This window comes from Myotis yumanensis, unplaced genomic scaffold, assembly GCF_028538775.1.
Source record: "Myotis yumanensis isolate MYYU_CA2020_CCGP unplaced genomic scaffold, mMyoYum1.0.hap1 SCAF_1, whole genome shotgun sequence".
Lineage (NCBI taxonomy): Eukaryota > Metazoa > Chordata > Mammalia > Chiroptera > Vespertilionidae > Myotis > Myotis yumanensis.
This window is the reverse complement of record NW_027223752.1, coordinates 141,236,566-141,258,376: the sequence shown is the minus strand read 5'-3', so window position 1 is coordinate 141,258,376 and position 21,811 is coordinate 141,236,566. Positions and strand designations below refer to the sequence as shown.

The following is a 21,811-nucleotide window of genomic DNA, read 5'->3' as shown; positions in this document are numbered from 1 at the left end:
GCAGATTTGGTGTCAGGTGAGAGCCTGCTTCCTGACTCATCTCCCATAGTACTTCTTAGGCATCATTGCCACGAACACAACCACCATGGAGAGGCTGGGAATGTAGAGTTTCTCATGAAGCCCGTCCTCTAAATTTCATGTTTTCTCTGGTTTATCTTAAGTGATATGGACCAATATTTATTTTAATAAATTATAGGAATTCAGAGACATTTAGTAGGAAAAGGACCAAGAGATCATTGAAGAGATCTCTCATGCCTATCCAAAAGAGATTCAAACATTTCTGATCTTTAAAAATAATAAGTGTGAGTTTAGGTCTCATTACACAAAAATGGCAATAATAGCCAGAGGGAACATATGTGGCTAAAACATCTGTGCATGAGCCAGAAAGACATATCTGCTCTTCAGACTTAGGAGAACACGTATATAAATGAACAAGCGAAGAAACCCCCCAAACTTACTAATTTCCTCCCTCCCATAGCTTTCCTGGCCCCTGTACCCTAGGGAAAATGGTAGAGTCATTTCTTTGAAGGGAAAGCGTCTCATGCAGTTAACATCGTTTTTCAAAGTTGTGATGTTAAAGCAGTGAGTGGAGGAACATAAAAGGACCCTTTAGTTCTGTGCGCCAAGGCGTCCAAGTGGAAATTGTAATTTTTAAAATAAATTCAGTGTTCATATGTATATAATACATCTTCTTAGAAGCTGATTTACTAACAGGTGACAGCATTCGAAAACAAAGACAGGTAAAGTTTTGCAAGATTAAATCAGATTTTGAGTTATTCAAAAATTAGAATGCTGAAGACATTTAACAGGATTATTTCTAATTCTTTTTGGTTTTATAAAAGATGCTTTTTAGGTTAAGAACCCTGGTGGATTTTTAAAAATGCATTCAGCAAAATAAAATCCTCAAAATAACTTAGGTGTTTATCCAATCACTATCTTAAGCAAAGTCATTTTATTTTTATTTACTTACGAAAACTTTCTATCCAAGCTGATCAATAAGCCAATAAAATATGCTGGCTGTGCATCCATCCTGTTTACCTAAAACATGGAAGTTTACATATAGTTCAATCTATATTTACATAATAAGAAAATTCTTACATAAAACCTATACATTAATGAAGCAACCAATTTGGAACTTTTTCAAAGGAAGAGATTCATATAGAAATCTTGTGGTATATCCAATGTTATGTTTTTCATAAAAATAAAAATAAGTGGGGGTTAAGGGGGGGATGAGGACACATTTGTAATACCTTAACTAATAAAAAAAAAATAAAATAAAATAAAAATAAAAATATGCACATTATATAACAACTTGCATTTATAAAGCAAATATCTAAAGTAGCTCTATAGTAATTAGGTTGTTGAAGGCCATCTGTTAAACAAAGTCACCATTTAGGATTATGTGTCTAAGGAAAGACTTCTTGATCCATGCATATATTTGTGCAATTATTAGAGAATTTCAAACCAAGGTATATCTACAAAGATGAAGATAAGTCAGACTACACTCTTACTACCTTTGTAATCAAATAAATCTTTATTTCTCATTACTGTTTAACTTTTTTTCCTGCTCTCTTTCCTATCCTTTTTCTGGCAACAAACAAGAATGCCATGAAGATTTTTAAAGAGAAAGATTGAACCAAGAACTCTTAGAAAAAAACAAATTACACCTTTACTCTTAGTTGACAAGAAAGATTTTTATATGAATAATCAAGATGTACTACCTATTAACCAATAATTTGGTCCAACTAAAGTAGATTTTTAAATTAATAATCAACCTGCACTATACACAAAGAATCGATATAAACAACTAGTTAGATATTACAATCTTTGAAAATCAAATGAGTGAACTCAAAGCCATGAAGTCTGGATCCTCACAAAGCCCAGACTACAAACTGTCGATGGGTTCTGTGATTCTTCACTGAATATTCAAGCAACAGGTCATTCCTTTCTATTATGGCCAACATCCCCACATTTATGTCTTTACCCTGACCCTAGAAGGTGAAAATTCATCACATAATTTAAAATTGCAGCACAGGGTACCAACTATAGACATTATCTTTGCTTAACACATGTCAGTGGTCCATTCTTAAATTAATCATTTTCTTACATATTTCCATAGAAACTTCTTTTCACTTTCACTTTGAATGGAAACAAGATCACCAAAATTCCTCTTGCAAAATTCTCGTGCATTGTCCATTGTTTCCGACTCTTTACTAAAATAATACTGGTAGTCTTTGTAAATAACCCACCCATCTTCAGTGACCGGTGGATCTGAAAAATTAATGGAAAAGGGTGATGGATTTTACTTTGGTGAATACAAGAATCTGGTATGTATGGTACACACAAATGAAAAGGGCAGAGTAGCTACTATATCAGAAGTGTCTGCAACTCCGAGAGCCCAGATTAAGCAGGATGCTTCTTCTAAATACAGACTGAAATACCTAAGGCCAGATTGCCCCTTGCCACCAACTCTGTACAAGCTCACTACGTTCTCTCCAACTAAGTTCCATGAACTGGTATCTCTATCGGGTAAAGCAGTGGTTCTCAACCTTCTGGCCCTTTAAATACAGTTCCTCATGTTGTGACCCAACCATAAAATTATTTTTGTTGCTACTGTTATGAATCGTAATGTATCTGATATGCAGGATGGTCTTAGGCGACACCTGTGAAAGGGTCATTCGACCGCCAAAGGTTGAGAACCGCTGGGGTAAAGGAACTTCCAGCTTTACCTTCATCAATAGGATCACATAGCTGGAAGGATTTACATCCAGGCACCAGTGATGTTCTGGATGTAAGAAGTGGAGGCCGTGAGAAAGCATCTTTTATCTCAATAGAACAAACAACTTGTAATGGATGGGACTAGGGTGCTTTCGTGTATAACAGGAAAACCAAAGAATTCACAAACCAGGAAGACTCCTATGGCTGTTGCCAAACCTTAAAATTCTATGATTCTGCTCTGGTGTAGGCTAAATAGAAGCTCCCAAAGATATCTAGATCCTAATCTCTGGAATCTGTGAATGTTGCCTTACATAGAAAAGGCACTTGGTAGATGGGACTAAATTAAGGGAGATGGAGAGACTATCCTAGATTATGTGGTTGGGCCCTAAATGTAATCTCAAGCATCCTGATAGCGGGAGGCAGAGGGAGAGTTGACTCCAGAAGAAGAAAACAATGTGACCAATGAGGCAAGATGCCACATTGCTGGTTCTGAAGATGAAGAAAGGGGCCAGGAAATAACAATGCCAGGAATGCGGCTCTAGAAGCTGGTAAAGGCAAGGGAATAGATCCCCCCTTTGAGCCTCTGGAGGGAGCATGGTCCTGCCAATGCCTTGGTTTCAGCTCAGTGAAGCTGAGTTCATATTTCTTACTTCCAGGTCAGGGAATAAATGGCTGTCACTTTAAGCCACCAAGTTTATGGAAGTTTGTTACAGCAGCCCTAGGAAACTAATACCTGTGCTAAAGAAGGAACGGTGATCTTGGATTTGATTTGTAAACATTCATTGTACTAATATCTGCTTGATATTTGTGTTCATGAACATCTGTCTGGAGAGAAAGATCCAAACTTGCATGAGATTTTCAAAGATATTAATAACTTCTGCTCTCCACCTTCTTAGGGCAAGTTTTGTTTTGTTTTGTTTTTTATTGTGAGAAAAAAAGAGCAGAGAAAAGCGATCAATATAGAGATCAGAAAATAAAACACCTACTGTCTTCAGGAGTTGGTGTTGGCTCGGGTTTTGGTGTTTGGCCTGGAAAACAAACAAAAAAATTAATATAAAGTATGCTGCCCTTCTGCTATTACATATTCTTCTAGTTTCACAATTTTCATATAACTAAATATAGCTAAATGTAGCTAAAAAATTAATTGTTCTCTTTTCTTTTCCTCCCCCTCCCTTCTACACTCCAATTCTCCTATCATGCTATGGAGGAGGAAAGTGAAGGAAAATAGAAGTAGGAGTGAAGAGATAAACAAAGTAGGTACAATAATGGCCACCAGAAATCAAAAGAAAGTTTTCAGGCACAGCAAGCAGTGTCATACAAAGGAAAGAAAAGAGAACCAGTTTTTTGAATCAGAAAGCCTAGGTTCAAATTCCAGACCTGGGTTTAAAATGCTTGCCCTTAGTTTTGTCAACAGTAAAAAGGAGTTAGTAATTATGTGTAAATAGCTGAGGTAAAATACGTGAATTATTTGTATTTAGAAGGTGCTCAATAGATGTTAATTTTATAGTCACACATATTATTATTATTAGCTATGAAATTACTTCAAATTTCATTATTTGAAATTACATATGAACTACTTATTTATAAAATATACTTTCTTTAAAGAATCTTATTTTTATTAAATGTATGTTTTACTAAAAGTTAAATAAAATAATTTTCTTTTCAAGTAGTTGTTGATATATCTGGACTCTGTTGGAATCTGATAAAAGGACTCAAGTTTCTCAGCTTTTGGTTTAATATAGTCAACATCCATAAGAATAAAAGTACCAATGACCCATAAAGAAACAAGACATAATAAAATCATTGGTAGCTAGAACTTTAAAGAAAAATCAGCCACTACTTATTCCTCTATTTTGAAAACACTAGTCTAAGCAGCAGTAAGGAAAATAGGCAGACAAACAGCAACAGTGTCTTGAGCAGTAGACTTGAGACAGTGGCCAAGGTTTCCCCACAGCAGAGGGCAATGTGGTTCCATTTATCTGTTTACGAAGAACTAGTTGATGTATATTTTGGTTCAAGGGTGGGTCTATTTGTGTGTTTTTTTTAAGCATAAGAATCTGGATCCTCTGACCTCCCTGCCTGACTTGGATGTGTGGACCTTTCTGAGTCAAGATCATGACTCATAGCATCACTGCTACTTTTTGACCAGTAGTCATATGGTGGATCCTCCAAATGGTGTCTGTTCTCTGTGTTGAACATTTCCTCGAGAAATCAATATTTCAAATATTCGGCCTTAGGAAATTTTTCACCTAATGTAGGTCAAAGGGTGACAATTCCAAAAAAGAAATGGCATAGTCATTGCTCTGCTCACGGGGTAGAACATCCACTCCTACCACTGAGAGACTGAGCCAGAAATCAGAGCTCATGGGAACTATTCCCAGGGACGTGACTCGAGTCTAGGATTCCCAGTGGCCTTTTGATCTTCTGTTCCTTTGGAACATTTATCTGTGTTCAGCGACTTCATTCTCATCCTGTGAAAGGATGGCTCCTGCCAGTTCCTTTATTTTTTATGTTGTTTGTTTGGTTCTGCTAATAAAGGGAAGTTATTGGGATGTCAGAAGGTTAGTTCTTCGAGCTAAGATAAAGGAAAGAACAGGTTATCATACCTTTACGTATCTGGCAAATCCAATTCTTAAGATGTTCACAGTTAATATCATTCCAGGACATACTAGGGTCACCTTTCAGCTCTCCACAGTATTCAGCATTTCCATAATTATTAGGTTCTCCATAAGACCAATTTTCATAGGAAACCTATGTTAGAAACATTATACACCCACCATTTATATCAGCCCAATGTCAATCATTTACCCAAACAGGAAAGTAAAGATATATTTATATTTTTAAAACCATTTACCTTTTTCATCATAGTTTTGCTTCTAAAGCAAGATTTATAAACATGAATGGGAAAGAGCTTTCATTACATGGAAACTTTTGAAGTTGAGTAGAATATGCTATTGATTATTAGAAAATTTTCTTTACTCTAATTAAACAGAATGGCTCTAGAGCAGGGGTGGGCAACCCCTGGCACGTGTGCCAAACATGGCACGCCAGTAACTTTGCTGGCATGCGAAACCCTCTCTTATAATCTTCCATTTACAATTTTTTTCTTAATATCAACTTTTTTATTTTTCATATAAATTCAGTGTAGGTGCATCTTAGATAAATAAATAATTTTACATAACATGTATACATTAAAAAATAAATGTATTTTTCATCATCATATACTGTGTTTTTGTCGCTCGAATGAATTCTATTATTTCTTCAAGGTTCTTCACATATGTACACCTTATGTGAGATATCAAGTAGGCGTAACATGTTCTCAAAAAATTAGGATTGGGACGCAGAAGAATTTTGAGTCAGAGATTTTGCTGGTTTTGGCACGCACTCACAAAAAGGTTGCCCAGCCTTGCTCTAGAGCCATTTTTTTATATTTAGAAAAAACTTGGCAAAGAGCTCCACTGATCAGTATAGGAAGTTCTTACATTTATAACCCATTCTTAAGGGATAATATTTCAGTGTGATGTTGGAAACTTTCTTTTTATTTGATGGTAGCATAAAGCATTCATTCTTTTTAAAAAAGAAACAGACCAATGACATGTTGCTAACAAAACTACCAAAGTTTACCAAAATGAACAGTGGAAATAATGGGGGGCTGGGTTTAGGTCCCCTGTGATGTTTTCAATGTGGAATCATAGTCCATAAGGTTTTAGACTAAGCATTATGATCTATTTTCCAGAGGTATGATATAAAGAATCCATGATCAATGGATCCATCAAATATACCATCTTACCCAAGTTCCTTGAGAAGTTGCTGGTGTAAGAGGAGATAGAACTAAAATCACACAAAAATATGTGATGACTAGTGTCCAAAATGCCAGCAAGTGCCCAAGCCTCTCACTTCTCCATTCCTAAGAATGGAGAAGTTTGACATAACCTAATGGCTATTAATAAAATATCAGAAGTTATTTCCAGACCTCCTGATCTATAAGAACACTTGATGTTTAAGAAGTTTAACTACTTGAATGACAATTTTTCATATCAAAATAAATACATTTTATGTAAACTACTACAATGAGTTTCTAATTTTTTTTTCCAACTAGCCAACATGATTACACCTTGGGTAAATAAGAGAACTATACTGGGGCAGAGACAGAATAATAATCCTAAAATAGCATTTACTTTTCACAGAAAAATGTCTCTAGCTATCATAATAAAAAGTCTTACCAAAAATGTATATTAAGCCAAAGGATAACATTAAAATAAATACTACATGATAAAGTAAGAAAATCATATATTAAATCAAATCACTCACAGGAGAACCATCACTCCAAGTAAAGCCTTCTGAAGGACTTTCATATGTCAACCCCAACCAAAACAGTTCGTGGTAGTTTCCACTAGCCCTGCAATATACAAGATATAAAGAAAGCTTATGCATGAAACAAGTTTGTTTAGCTATAAAGACTAATCAAATTTGAAAATTACACAGGTAAAGAGATTCAATGATTAAATATAAGCATTATTCAATAGATGTGCATTTTTGGTAGAACCCATATATATCCTAAAAACGAGCCACCCTTTGAGAACAAATAATTGTAAAGCACTGAAAGATAATCATTCGTTATTCATTTAACAATATGTATTGAGTGTCTTGTACTTTTATAGAGCCATTCATCACAGGATTTATCCTTAGAAAATTAAGGCATTCAGAAGTGAAACTAGATTTTAAAAAGCCCCCCCCCCAAATAAAAATAAATTATAAAAAATAAAAAAGGGCCCATAGATTTGGAATACAATATATGAACTCATAGCAGCACCATGAGCCAACAATTTTGGGAACATAAAATATTTCTCAACATAATTAGCACCAAATAGATAAAAGAAGAGTATTATATAGAAAAAGATACTCACGTTATTAATCGCCATATTGCTTGCTGTTCCTCTTTATTATTTATACTCGCTAGATCTCCACCCAGAGCTTTACAGAAATCTCGAGAGTCAAACCATGTTTTCTTCTCATGTAATCCTTTTGTAAAAAGCTAAAGAGGATATGGTTTCAGGAGTTATTTTGCACTGCATAGCTTACTAACTCAAGATAAATAATTATTTACTTTTGGTGAGATTTCCTTTACAGAAAAGCAAGACATTACAATGACCCCACACAACATAATTCTCTTGGCTAAAAATCAATTTATGAGTGAATATTTGGGCAACAAACTTTGGGTGATGATTTTGTTAAGAAAACTTTAAAAAATAAAGTTTGCCGAAACCGGTTTGGCTCAGTGGATAGAGCGTCGGCCTGCGGACTGAGAGGTCCCGGGTTCGATTCCAGTCAAGGGCATGTACCTGGGTTGCAGGCACATCCCCAGTGGGAGATGTGCGGGGAGGCAGCTGATCGATGTTTCTCTCTCATCGATGTTTCTAACTATCTCTCTACCTTCCACTCTGTAAAAAAATCAATAAAATATATTAAAAAAATAAATAAATAAAGTTGATAGCACATGAGGAATTAGCTTAAAATTTTAGAAGCTTTAGGCATATGGGCTAAGCATACAGCTCATCGTCAAAGACAAGGTTAATTTGGTTTAGTGTGAAAAGTAGCATTAAGATGGAAAGAAATTGAAAGAAAATTTTGATACAGAGAAAGTATACATGAATAAAGAAAACATGAAGGAAAATAACCTCCCTAAAATTGTGCCACAGCTTGCTATCCTGTTAGGCTTAAACAAGGAATAACCTGGCAGCCTTTCCACACTTTGTTGGCCGTGTCCTTCAACACCGCCTTGTCTTTTTTCCTTGTAGATGCATATTTTCACAACTACTGGCACACATGCTCTGTACTAATCTGTCAGAGCATCTAAAAAGGTGGGTTATAAGTTAAAACCAATTTAATATTTCAATAATTTAGGGAATATGTCATATTATCCAGAAGATTTCAATGAAAAGCAATACACAGTGACAGTCTGGGAAACACCTATCAGTATGCAATCAGCATAAGAGTTCATTGTCTCCACCGACTTTTACAACATTTATTCGTTGTTTTTCATGAGTCTTGGCCCCATCATCCAAGGCTTGTGGAAAAAGAAATTTGCTTCCAACCGACTGTGGCTGCCCAGCTGTCATCATGCAACCAAGGCAACCTTCACCTTGACCCTAACTCAAGCCATCTAGACAAAGGTGATCTGAGCAAGTTTCCACTTAAGTAATCCTAAGACTTCTGTGACTGCCTCAACTTGCTAGACTGTGATATAAGATTTCATTTTATTAAATCAATTTACTATCAGCTGAATTTTATTAATAATTCCTGTATCTTAACTTGTACAATATATTTCCAAACAAACCCTACCCAAAGCACCTCTAAAACCGTAGACTTTTTAGTGACGCACATCTGTGGATTTGTTGAATACACACCTGGGTCGTCTCCTAGAACCTTGGTTCACTTCCCAGCTCTGGAGAATTCTGCTGCTTCTCTCAAAATTCTGCAACATATCTCCACAGCCTACCACCCTCAGGCAAATGGCTTTGTATAAAATAAATTTGGTCTTTGTGTAGTAAGTCAAAAGTTTCTTAGCAACAACAATAAATATTGAATCCTCTTCTGTTTAGCCCAATATAGTCCCTTCTATATAAATTATGCTTTTAACCCAGACTGGCTAATCTGGATTGCATAGTTCTTCAGCTCTATTGCTACTAATGGGAGTTTCCCACCCAACTAGCCACACCCCTCAGATTAGAGAAGATTAAGCAACATCATTCTAACACACATTGATAATTCAAGTTCTTCATTAACCCTGCCTGTCCTACAAGGCATGCCATGGCCGTAGGCCATTCACAGGATTGAATAACAGAAGTCTTGAGAGTGTAACTTTAAACACTATTAAGCAGTAGATAAGTAAATTTCTCATTTAGTTAATCTTAACCTTCTCTAGAAAGAATAGAACTTACAAGAAAGAGAGGGGCAGGGGGAAGCCCCAAATAAATTCACTGGGGTTTTTCTTTGTTCATTTGTTTGGGTGAACTTGCTTGCATAAGGAGAAAATAGACGATCCAGCCCAGGAGTGTATAAAACAATTGCAGAATATCAAATTGTCATTTAAGGGACATGAAACACCCATATACTCCTACCCAGAAATGCCCCCATCTCTCAGAGGCATAATAACCAGGGTTTAAATCAGTACAATGGAGCATTACCTCTAGGATACCCATGGGACATTATTACAGATTCATTTATCAATTCAGTTAACTAAAAGCTTGGTCTGTAAAAACAGGACAAAAAGTGAGATGCAATGGAAATGAATGAGGGGGAGCAAAAAAAGTTCATTAAGATGAACAGAAATGCTAGCTCAGACTAGGGCCGGAAAGCCTGAAAGAGAGGAGAGGCAAAGAATGGGATGATGTAGGCAAAGCAAAAGAAGAAAGGCTGCTGTGAGCTGTGTTGTGCTGTAGGTTACTTTTGTTGGTCTAAATCAGCGGTTCTCAACCTTCCTAATGCCGCGACCCTTTAATACAGTTCCTCATGTTGTGGTGACCCCCAATTTCATTGTTACAAATTGAACATAATTAAAGCATAGTGATTAATCACAAAAACAATATGCAATGATATATGTGTTTTCCGATGGTCTTAGGCGACCCCTGTGAAAGGGTCATTCGACCCCCAAAGGGTTCTCGACCCACAGGATGAGAACCGCTGTTCTAAATGCAACTGGTCATTAGCATTCATCCAAGGAAAGCTCTTTACAAATAAACCAGATCAATACAGTCAGAATTCCTACAGGTGAAGCCTGAGCATGGCAGCATTTGGTTAGGTTTGGCTTTAATTTCTTAGCTGATTCTTTAGGCTGAAGGATATTCCAAATTCTTTATTAGTTTTGCAATTGCCACTTACCTTGAAACACAAGCTTGTTTTACTGGTGGTGCCCCAATCCTCTGGACATTTGGGTTCGGGTGTTGTCGTGGGCTCCGGTGGACGAGTCACTCCCTCTGCCCAGTGTTTGCACACAAATTTTGCCTTTTCTTCACATCTCAAAACATCCCACAGGCCCCCTGCGATCCCAGTTTTCATGGCAACACACCCAGCTTTTCTCCCTGCGTTAAACACACAGACTTCGCTGAACAGATGCTGCTGTAGGCTGGCCCTGCTCGCAAGAGACAGTACAAACCTGACTCAAATTGTGTGGTCAAACCTCCACGTGCTGAGGAAATGAAGAGGAGAGATCCCGTGGCATTTGGCAATTATGTGTGCTCTTCGGAGTCGTTATTTACCTTTCATTTGTGTGGCCTGTGACCCCAACTGAATTATGATCTCAAAGGTCACGGTTTTGATAACATTTTGTAGTTCTAACATCTGGCAGGGTGCCGCCTTTAGTAGACATTTAACGATACAATAATTTTTGCAGAATAAAATTTACTGCCATGGCAAAAATAGTAGTTCAACATTTCTTTTTTAAAAAGAAATTCTTTAAGGTCCCTTTTTTCCTCTAGGGTTCATGTAGATTTTCCAGAACAGAAGTTGTTACAGACTTGAAAATGAGATACAGCTGGGAGATTTTAGTTCAGTTTAGTTACTCAATCACCCTGAACTTGTTGCCTCATGTTAAAATGCAAATATCACTACCTACCTTACAGAGTTGTAATGAATTTTTTCATGGTAAAAGAAAACCAACAAACTACATAAAATAAACTGAGGACTATGTCAGGCTTACCAGATTATAATTCTGGTTCACAGTTGTGATTATTTCCAAATAAAATTAATTAAGACAGAGCTTTGAAAACATTAGGATTCCTTCTGCTTAGATGAGGTCATCTTCTGTCACTATTCTTTTAAAGGAAATTAAGTGTTTAGAGTAATTCTTAAAGTTCTGGGGAGGTACTAGTACATCTTTTTCAAAATATCTTCATTAAGATTTCTGACTCCCTATAGCTCCAGTTTAATCCATTTTTTGTTCTCTAAGAACATTCCAGGATTAATTTCTCCAAAGCCTATGGTTGAATGAACTCCACCTGCAAAATTAGGAGTTTGTCCTAGAGTAATAATTACCACTCTTATCAATATTTTTAAGGTGTGTGCTCAGCTCTTAATATATTGCCCAGTTATTTAAAGATGAACTGAAATCTTACTATTTTTCAGAACATGCAATAATTTAAAGAGAATCACGCTATCCAAAATACTGACCTATTTACCTCATTAAGAGCTGAGAATACAAATTAAATGAACTCCTGAAGATTAGGACTTGTTTGACTAAGTAGTAAATTCATACACTCGAGCTATTATTCCTTCTTTAGCTCTTTGCCCAGGCACAATGAAACATTCGCTATAAAGGATGTTGAAGTTCACACTAAATAAGGTTATATACTGTGATATCAGTGTATAAAGAAGGCACGGAATCTGTCAGAGGCTATTTCAGAAACTACCTGCTAGGGAAGCAAACCAGCACTTACAGGGAGGCAAGTGGTGTTGGCGCAAACAGCACAGATTTGGGGATTATACAGATTAGTCTAAATTCATGGTCGGAAGCTTTCCAGTCACATACATTTTTGAGTCCCTGTTTCCACGTCTTTAAAATGAAGATACTTAAACTTACCTTGGAAGCTTCTTATAAAGATAAAATCAAATCAAATGCATGTAAAGGACTAAGCAGGGCAGCACATACAAGATACAAAAATGAGTCCCAGTACAGTAAGCACTACCTTGTTCTCCACCAAGTCAAGCACACTATCGCTATTCATAGTTGCACCGAGATGGTTTGGAGCCCTTTAGTATAGTTGTAAGCCTTCAGAAATAAGTTAACCATTTGAAACATTTGTGACCATTTAGGATTTCATAAATATTTTTCAAATAAGAGCAGTACCCGATAACCTAGCAGTTTTCCTTAGACCATTGCAAACTAATTGGAACTTTATATTTAAAAAAAAAAGCCTTATCCGGTTTTCTCAGTGGTTTAGAGTATTGGCCCACAGACCTAAGGGTCGGGGGTTCAATTCCCAGTCAAGGGCATGTACCACCACTGCAGGTTCACTCCCCACCCTGGTCAGGGTGCGTGCAGGAGGCAACCAAACGATGTTGATTTTTCTCGCTCTCTCTCTCCCCCCTCCCACCTTTCTTCCAAATTGCATGAAAATCAATGGAAAAATATCCTCGGGTGAAGGTTAAAAAAAAGTAGGACAGAAGAGCAAATACAGAAAGCACAATTAATTCACATAGTCCATTTGGACAGGTAGGTAAAGAAGTAGGTTTTGCACGATGGACGTGTGCAATGAAAACAAACCTCCGACCTGAGCCCTGCACATACCTGGCATTTCAAAGTTCCAGTGAGTGTACTGAACCTCCTCCTCGATGGTCCACTGGAAGGTCCCTTTGTTCCGGACGTCAGAAAGGCCTGTCCAAAAGTATTTCTCAGGCCTCAATCCAACCCAACTAGTGAGGAAGGCTTGCTCATATCTAAAAAGCAATAGTAACAAATACATTGTTTAAAATAGTTAAACTAAATTTTGCAAATATTTATGTAAACTCTAATTATCAACATGAAAGGTATCTCATTTCTATGTTTGGGCTATGATTTGGTTGGTAACTCAAACCTATTTTCTTTTTTTTGTTTGTTTTTGTTTTTTTTGTTTTTTTTGTTTTTTTTGTTTTTGTGATTAATCACTATGCTTTAATTATGTTCAATTTGTAACAATGAAATTGAGGGTCACCACAACATGAGGAACTGTATTAAAGGGTCGCAGCATTAGGAAGGTTGAGAACCACTGGGTTAGGGGATTGCCTTCAGCCATTCAGCCAGCAGCAGGCAATATTTGCTGATTTCCAGCCCTTGCTGAATATCAAAGTCCATCAGCCTTCTAACAGACTTCTCGCATTTATATCTTTTTTTTTTTTTAGCTGCATTTTACTTTATTTTTTTTTTTAATTTTTCGCTTAAAGTATTACAAAGGGTATTACATAAGTGTCCTTTTTCCCCCCCGCCCTTGACAAACCCCTACCCTCCCTTACCCCCCAGTGTCTTATGTCCATTAGTTATGCTTATATGCATGCATACAAGTCCTTCGGTTGATCTCTTACTCCCCTCCCTCCTGCCCCCCAACTCTCTCTGGCCTTCCCACTGCAGTTTGACAATCAGTTTGAGGCAGCTCTGCCTCTGTATCTATTATTGTTCAAAAGTTTGTAATGGTCTTTATTATCCATGAATGAGTGAGATCATGTGGTATTTTTCCTTCATTGACTGGCTTGTTTCACTTAGCATAATGCTCTCCAGTTCCATCCATGATGTTGCAAATGGTAGGAGTTCCTTCTTTTTAACAGCAGCATAGTATTCCATCATGTAGATGTACCACAGTTTTCTAATCCATTCATCTACTGATGGGCACTTAGGCTGTTTCCAGATCTTAGCTATGGTGAATTGTGCTGCTATGAACATCTGGGTGCATATATCCTTTCTGATTGGTGTTTCTGGTTTCTTGGGATATATTCCTAGAAGTGGGATCACAGGGTCAAATGGGAGTTCCATTTCCAATTTTTTGAGGAACCTCCATACTGCCTTCCATAGTGGCTGCACCAGTCTGCATTCCCACCAGCAGTGCACAAGTGTTCCTTTTTCTCCACATCCTCTCCAGCACTTGTCGTTTGTTGATTTGTTGATGATGGCCATTCTGACAGGTGTGAGATGGTACCTCATTGTTGTTTTGATTTGCATCTCTCGGATGATTAGTGACTTTGAGCATGTTTTCATATGTCTCTTGGCTTTCTGAATGTCCTCTTTTGAAAGGTGTCTATTTAGATGCTTTGCCCATTTTTTGATTGGATTGTTTATCTTCTTTTTGTTAAGTTGTATGAGTTCCCTATAAATTTTGGAGATTAAGCCCTTATCAGATATGACGTTGGCAAATATGTTTTCCCACGAGGTGGGTTTTCTTGTTGTTTTGTTGATGGTTTCTTTTGCTGTGCAGAAGCTTTTTATTTTGATGTAGTCCCATTTGTTCATTTTCTCTTTAGTTTCAACTGCCCTAGGAGCTGTATCAGTGAAGAAATTGTTTTGGCATATGTCTGAGATTTTGTTGCCTTTGTATTCTTCTAGAATTGTTATGGTTTCCTGTCGTACATTTAAGTCCTTTATCCATTTTGAGTTTATTCTTGTGTATGGTGTAAGTTGGTGCTCTAGTTTCATTTTCTTGCATATGTCTGTCCAATTTTCCCAACACCATTTATTGAAGAGACTATCTTGGCTCCATTGTATGTTCATGCCTCCTTTGTCAAAAATTAATTGAGCATATTGGTTCGGGCTAATTTCTGGACTCTCTATTCTATTCCACTGATCTATATGTCTGTTCTTGTGCCAGTACCAGGCAGTTTTGAGAACAGTGGCTTTGTAATACAGCTTGATATCTGGCATTGAGATCCCACCTACTTTGTTCTTTCTCAGGATTGTTGCAGCTATTCGGGGTCTTTTTTTATTCCAGATGAATTTTTGGAGAGTTCGTTCTAGATCTTTGAAGAAGGCCATTGGTATTTTAATGGGAAGTGCGTTGAATGTATAGATTGCTTTGGGTAGCATGGACATTTTAATGATGTTGATTCTACCAATCCAAGAACATTGTATGTTCTTCCATCTGTTTATGTCTTCCTCTATCTCTTTTTTCAACGTCCTGTAGTTTTCTGAGTAGAGGTCTTTAACCTCTTTAGTTAAGTTTATTCCTAGGTATCTTAATTTTTTTGGTGCGATGGTAAATGGGATTGTTTTTCTGCCTATTTTCTTATATTCATGTGTCATTTATATTATACAAAATTCACTAAGAAAATGTGATCCTATGAAGAAAAAGTACCATACAGCTGAGTGAATAAAATAATTTAAAGATACTCAAACATGTCTCTCTATTCCTCATCAGCCCCTCTGCCCTTCTCAAAATGTAAGAGAATTCTGAAAATGCAAAGGAGAAAACTATAGCATTTTAAGATACATTGTTTAAAAATCAGTCCACTTTTCAAATATTTCAAATGTCCTGCACAATTTTTGGTTTAGTAAGTTGAGAGGCCGTGATGTAATCAAGGATGATATAATGGGAAAATCTGTGTGGATTTCCCCTTGAATTGCATCCTCATTCTCTACTCTCAGAAACAGAAAATTATCAAGAAATACAGAGAAGCAGAGATTCAATCTCTAGAAAGAACTGGGAGCGGAATCACAAATTCCAACATTTTCTCTCCCTCTGCATCTCAGCTGTGTACCCGGCATAATACAATGCGGTTAGTAAAGGTATTGAAGTTTGTCTTGATGGACAAGCACTAGACAATGAGGTCGCAATGTACGCAAAAAGCTCTTTTGGGAAGATAAGAAAAGTGGTGCCCAAAGTTTCCAGGAACAAAGAGAGGTGTGGATGACTCCAGAGAGAACAGAGAGGGAAATGCAAAGAAAGCTACAGTAACAGAACATTTGCTTGCCCCAGGCTGAATAATTCCATTCCCTAAACTGAACAAGCACCCCTCCAAAAATTAAAGTTCCGAAGTCAATTTTTCTTAAATTTCTAAAAATCAAGTCTAACCACAGAGGCAGTGACCGCCCCTGGATATAAATATCATAGAAAACACAAAGAAACGTACGCCTAAAACACAAAGTATAGGGAAATCTCTGCTGCAATAGACCCAAGGATCAATGACAGTGCAGATCAGAACATGTCCCCACCTGACTTAAAGATGTGCAGCTCATCTCCTTGTCATAAGACGAGAGTGCCTATGTTCTGATTTCCAGATGTTAGCATTATATCAGGGGCTACACTGTATTAGACATTTAATTGTACATGAAAGAAGGATGTAGGTTGAAATACAAGTTCTTTTACAAAGACCATCCAAATCCTATCACATCTTTCATTTGTATCAAAAGATTTTTAATATCAATGGCATCCTCTACATTTTATTGAGTCTGCTTTAAAAGGCCACTAAATACAAGTTATTGAACTAAAACTCAATATTTTACCTCTTTACTGCAAATGACATGGACATTTTAAATTTTCTTCTAAGTTTCTCCTAGACTTATTCCAGTGCTTTGCAAAGAGAAGGGGAAGTGACTAAACACTAAAACCTTAAAATGGATGGGACTCTAGAAGTCAAAAGTTATATAAAACCCTCTATATCCGTATAATTTCTTTGGCCTATAAGTCTAGTAAACCTAGCAAAGAAAAGAAGAAAATGGAAGACTGGGAAAAATGAATAAAATATTCAGTAAACCTCTCTGCCCTCTTTTTTGGTGGGAAATATAGTAAAGATAGAAAGTGGGATTTTTGAGCTGAAATTTTGTACTTATTTTTCCTGATATATCAGAAAAAGTTATGTCTAAATTACATTTATTAGAGTATTAAAAAACAGTTCAGCATATTGCCTTAGAGTACTAAAAGTAGCAAAATATTTTATAATGTTTGCAATGAAGAATTCAAGTAAGGCCTGATTGGCATGGCTCGGTGATCGAGCATCACCCTGTGAACCAGGAGGTCACGGTTCGATTCCCGGTCAAGGCACATGCCTGATTGCAGGCTTGATCCCCAGTGTGGGGCGAACAGTAGACAGCCAATCAGTGATTCTCTCTCATTATTGATGTTTCTATCTCTCTCTCCCTCTCCCTTCCTTTCTGAAATAATTAAAAATATATTTTTAAAAAAGAATTCAAATAAGAATATGATTGTTTAATCTTCTGCTTTTATAAACCATACATCATGATTCCATGTAATTTACTTAGAAATTTAGAGCACATTGATACCTGGGATTTCTGGAAACTTTTTGTTATTTGACATTTTTAAATAAAATTAAAATTATTCCATACCTGTCTTCAACAGTTGTTAGGTAAGCATTCTCTTTCACACAGGTTTGGTTTGCTTCTGAAAATGTTGAAAGTGTGTGTCCAATCATATAGCAGTAGAAGCCGTGTCTTTTCCAGCCCTATTAATGATATCAAACAGATTATCACATATTTATTGGATAATATTATTTTAATAATCCCTCTGTAATGAGATAAACAATAGAACTAAAAGAATACAAATTTGAATAATTTGAAATGCAGTGAAAAGCACTTACATGAATAAAGAAATCAGTAGTGTGTTATTCCTCATATGACAAATTATGATACAAAGTGGGGGGAACAGTCATTCTCTCTCGTTCTGAGCCACCCTCCAACAAAATGATTCATGAAATGTTTACCAAAGCAACTGAACAGAATGGCTAAAATTTCAGTTTCAGAATAGATAACCACAGAGAATAATTTGCAAAATAACAAGCCTTGTTGTCATTTGAGGTCAACAGTAGGTGGTGAGTATAAAGCTATATCATCTGGTCACAGGCACCAAAAAGTAGTAGAAACCTAAAAGTTGGAATAGAAAGTTCACCAGCTGTGTCTGAGGGCTGTCCAGAGTGCATCAAACCTAGGTTAAGTACTAGAGCCCAGGGTCTGGGGTTTTAATGTCCACACAGCTTAGGACACTGTCCATCAGCCCACCTGACCCAGGAGATGGAACTGAAATCTTTGCATACAGATGATATCCATTAAAGGTAACTCCTCTGAGAAAGGAGAGCAGAATTCTCTGCCCACAAAACAAGGAAATAACAGAAATTCTTGTCATATGCCTGGGGCTCTAGATGCAGGAGAAAATAATTCTTCTGTTTGAAAATGAATATAAAGTCTGTGCCACAGATGGGTGCTGGTCCCAACTATACACTATTCACACTGTATGAGAACTCACAGCCAAAAAAAAAAAAGTAAAACTTGGTCTACAAAAAGATAAACTCCTAGATACTCAGAGAAGTAAATGCAAAACTACACAACGGAAATATTTCTACATGGCAGGTCATGTAAGACCATGCGATTTGAAGGTTAGAGTGGACTAATTCAAAATCAAAAATTACAAATCATGTGAGAAAATGTCTCCTTTCAAAGGAGAATTAATAATTTAATGTAATAAAACATCTGGAAAAATATAAAAATAAGTATGTTTGAGGTTATTTAAGTGACAAAAGAAGAAATAAAATCAATAATGGAAGATCAAAATGCTATGAACAACAAACAAGAGGATTTGAAGGCCGGGGAGAGTTGGGGGGCAGGAGGGGGGGTGGTAAGAGATCAACCGAAGGACTTGTATGCATGCATATAAGCATGACCAATGGACATAAGACACTGGGGGGTAGGGGAGGCCGGGGGATTGTCAAGGGTGGGGGAAAAAAAAGGAGACATATGTAATACTCTTTGTAATACTTTAAGCAATAAAAAAAATGTGAAAAAAAATAGGATACAAGAAAAGAAAAATATAAAGTTAAGAAGTAAAACTTCAAAATTGAAAACAAACCAAATTTCAGAAATTAAAATATAACAAAAATAGCCTTTCTTTTCAGATGGTTTTCAAACTGATTATTAAGGAAAAGAGAGATTAACAAAATCATAGTGCATTTTGAGTGGGATATTCAAATATCTGCCTTATGTTGTACAAGGCAACTAGAGAATTATAGTCGACCATGGCCATTCTCTACATAAACAACATTCAAATAAAATATTCCTCAAAAAAAAAAATCTTACTGACCAGATTAAATGTCAAAACAGGGTTTCAGAAAGATTAGCAAATTGGATAAATGTAGCAGAGGAATGAAAAGAGGTTAGAAAATATATTGATGAAAATAGAATGAGAACATCAATATAAAAGAAATGTCAGAAGCACTGAATAAAATTAATGACTGATAATTGTTAAGAATTGAAAGGTAGGTACAAGTCCTCAAAATGAAGAGGCAAACAGACCCAATAAAATCAATCCAAATCTCGACACATTGTACTAAGCCTGAAGAATGACAAAAACAATGAAATCTTAAAATCAACCAGAAACAAAATACAGATGACCCACTTTTTGAAAAGGAAGGATTAATCTAATAACAGTCATTCCAATGGCAAAAATAAAGGCCAGGAGAAAATAAAACAATATATAAAGTAATATCAGAAAACAGCTGTCAATCTAGAACTCTAAAATGACCTGTCTAAATTATTGTGCAGGGAGAGGATAAATTCAAGAATTTTTCAAACAAGATAGAGAATTTTCCTCTCCCAGATCACCAGTGAAAAAACTCCTAAAAGGTTTACTTTGGCAAGAAGGAATTTTAAATCAGGAGGAATGAGCGGGCTAAAAGTCTACACTGAACAAAGATATCAATAAATGTCTTCATAAATCCAAGTCTAATGTACAAATAGCAAAGATAGCTAATTGGTGGTGAAAAGTTAAATAATGGAATATAAGATCTGTAGTTAAGTTAATAGTATTGTATTCATGTCAATTACCTGGTTGTGATAATGTACACTAGTTTGATAAGATGTGATTATTGGAAGAAACAGAATGGATAGTAGAGGGAAATTCTATGTGTTCTTTTTTTTCAATTTCTTGTGAGTCTAACATTTTTCAAAATTAAAAATTTTGTAATGCTTAAGTAGAATAATAATCTTCATTTTGTTCAGAAAGAAGAGAGAGATACTTAATAACTTTAACTTCAAGTCAGGAATGCATGTTAAAAACATAAGGTTAACCATTTAAAAAACAAAAGTAGAATGTATAATTCCCAAATGTGTAGAAGATAAAAATGGAATAAAGATATTCATTGAACCAATGGGGTGCAGGGTAGGAGATGGAAGAAAATAAAACTGAATTGTCAACAAAATAAAGTGCAAATAAGATGGTAGAAACTAATTCTATATAATAAAGAGCTAATATGCTAATTAGACCAAACAGCCAAATGACCATCCAGACGACCTTCCAGACAAAGCCGAGGCTGCAAGGGGCTGCAAGGACTGGCCAAGGCTGCGAGGGCCGGCCGAGGCAGCCGGGGCTATGAGGGCCAAGCCCCTTGCACAAATTTTGTGCATCGGGCCTCTAGTGAAAATATAACAGTATGTAAAACAAATTTAAACTCTAAGTTTGCCAGTTAAAAGCATAGTACCTCAAATTAGATTAAAAATAAAAATATAGCTATATGTTTACAAGAACAGGCCCTAAAATAGAATGATTAAAAGCAATTAGTTGGAAAAAGAGGTTCTAGGGAAATATCAAGCAAAAGATATTTTCTGTAACAACATTAGTATCATTTAAAATTAACTTTATGATTTAAAAAAGCATTATTATGAATAAAGTAATTACATAAAGAACTGATTCATCAGGAAGATATAACACAGATCAAAGTATCTAAAGCAAAAATTGACAGAACTACAAGGAGAATATTTTGTCAAGCAGACAAAATATTAGGAATATAGACTATCCGGATAATATAAGTGCTAAATTTTATCTAGTCAACATATATTATTTTGTTCAAGCACACATAAAATATTTACAAAAACCAACTATGAATAAGATCATTAAGAAAATCTCAACAAATAACAAAAACAGCACCTTTATATGCTCACAATGCAGGGAAATTAAAATCAATAGTACCTCCCAATTATTTAGAAACTAGAAAACAAACTACTACCAAAACCCTCATCACTATCAACATACACACCCATATGCACACGCACGTGCATGCGCACACTCACACACACACTTCTAAATCATTCCTGGGTGAAAGAAATCTTAATGAAAATAAAAAATATTTATAATTGAATCACAATAAAACACTACATAACAAAACATTGTGGCTGTTCCATAGTTTCAATTATACCTTTCACTTCTGTAAGCATTCATTTTAATATTGTATCCATTAATTCCATCATCTAAAGCTCCTGATGGTATCCTATATAATAAAGACCTAATATGCTAATTAAACCGAACAGAAGAACAACCATCCAAACGAAGCCAGGGCTGCAAGGGCTGAGCCTCTTACACGAATTTCGTGCATCAGGCCTCTAATATTTTATATTTTTGAATTTCAAACTCATCTGTGGGATTCCTGGTCAGCCTGGAAAAAGAGATTTCTGTATAAAGAGAATTCACACTTGCATCTGGCAGACATCCTGGAGTATTAGCAACGCAAGACCACTTTATGTTAATTTCTTAGCTCAATTTTTCCCACACAGGTAAGCAATGAATTGAAAACTGAATCCTGGATCAGTATTACAGCAGGCCCGTGATTTTGAATTCTTAAAAAGACACCTACACCA

The 21,811-nt window shown here is 36.1% G+C and overlaps 1 protein-coding gene across 1 annotated transcript in view; it reads right to left on the bottom strand.

Annotated features, from left to right (window-relative positions):
• Positions 1-21,811, bottom strand: part of MRC1 (mannose receptor C-type 1) — a 102,027-nt gene that overhangs the window by 35,114 nt on the left and 45,102 nt on the right. The window contains exons 10-18 of the mRNA XM_070432422.1: positions 17,519-17,634; positions 13,004-13,152; positions 10,600-10,799; positions 7,626-7,753; positions 7,030-7,117; positions 5,325-5,469; positions 3,705-3,746; positions 2,108-2,271; positions 971-1,038 (exon numbers count right to left, since the gene is read on the bottom strand). Of these exons, the coding sequence (XP_070288523.1) occupies positions 971-1,038; positions 2,108-2,271; positions 3,705-3,746; positions 5,325-5,469; positions 7,030-7,117; positions 7,626-7,753; positions 10,600-10,799; positions 13,004-13,152; positions 17,519-17,634 (1,100 nt within the window). The remainder of the gene's footprint in view (positions 1-970; positions 1,039-2,107; positions 2,272-3,704; positions 3,747-5,324; positions 5,470-7,029; positions 7,118-7,625; positions 7,754-10,599; positions 10,800-13,003; positions 13,153-17,518; positions 17,635-21,811) is intronic.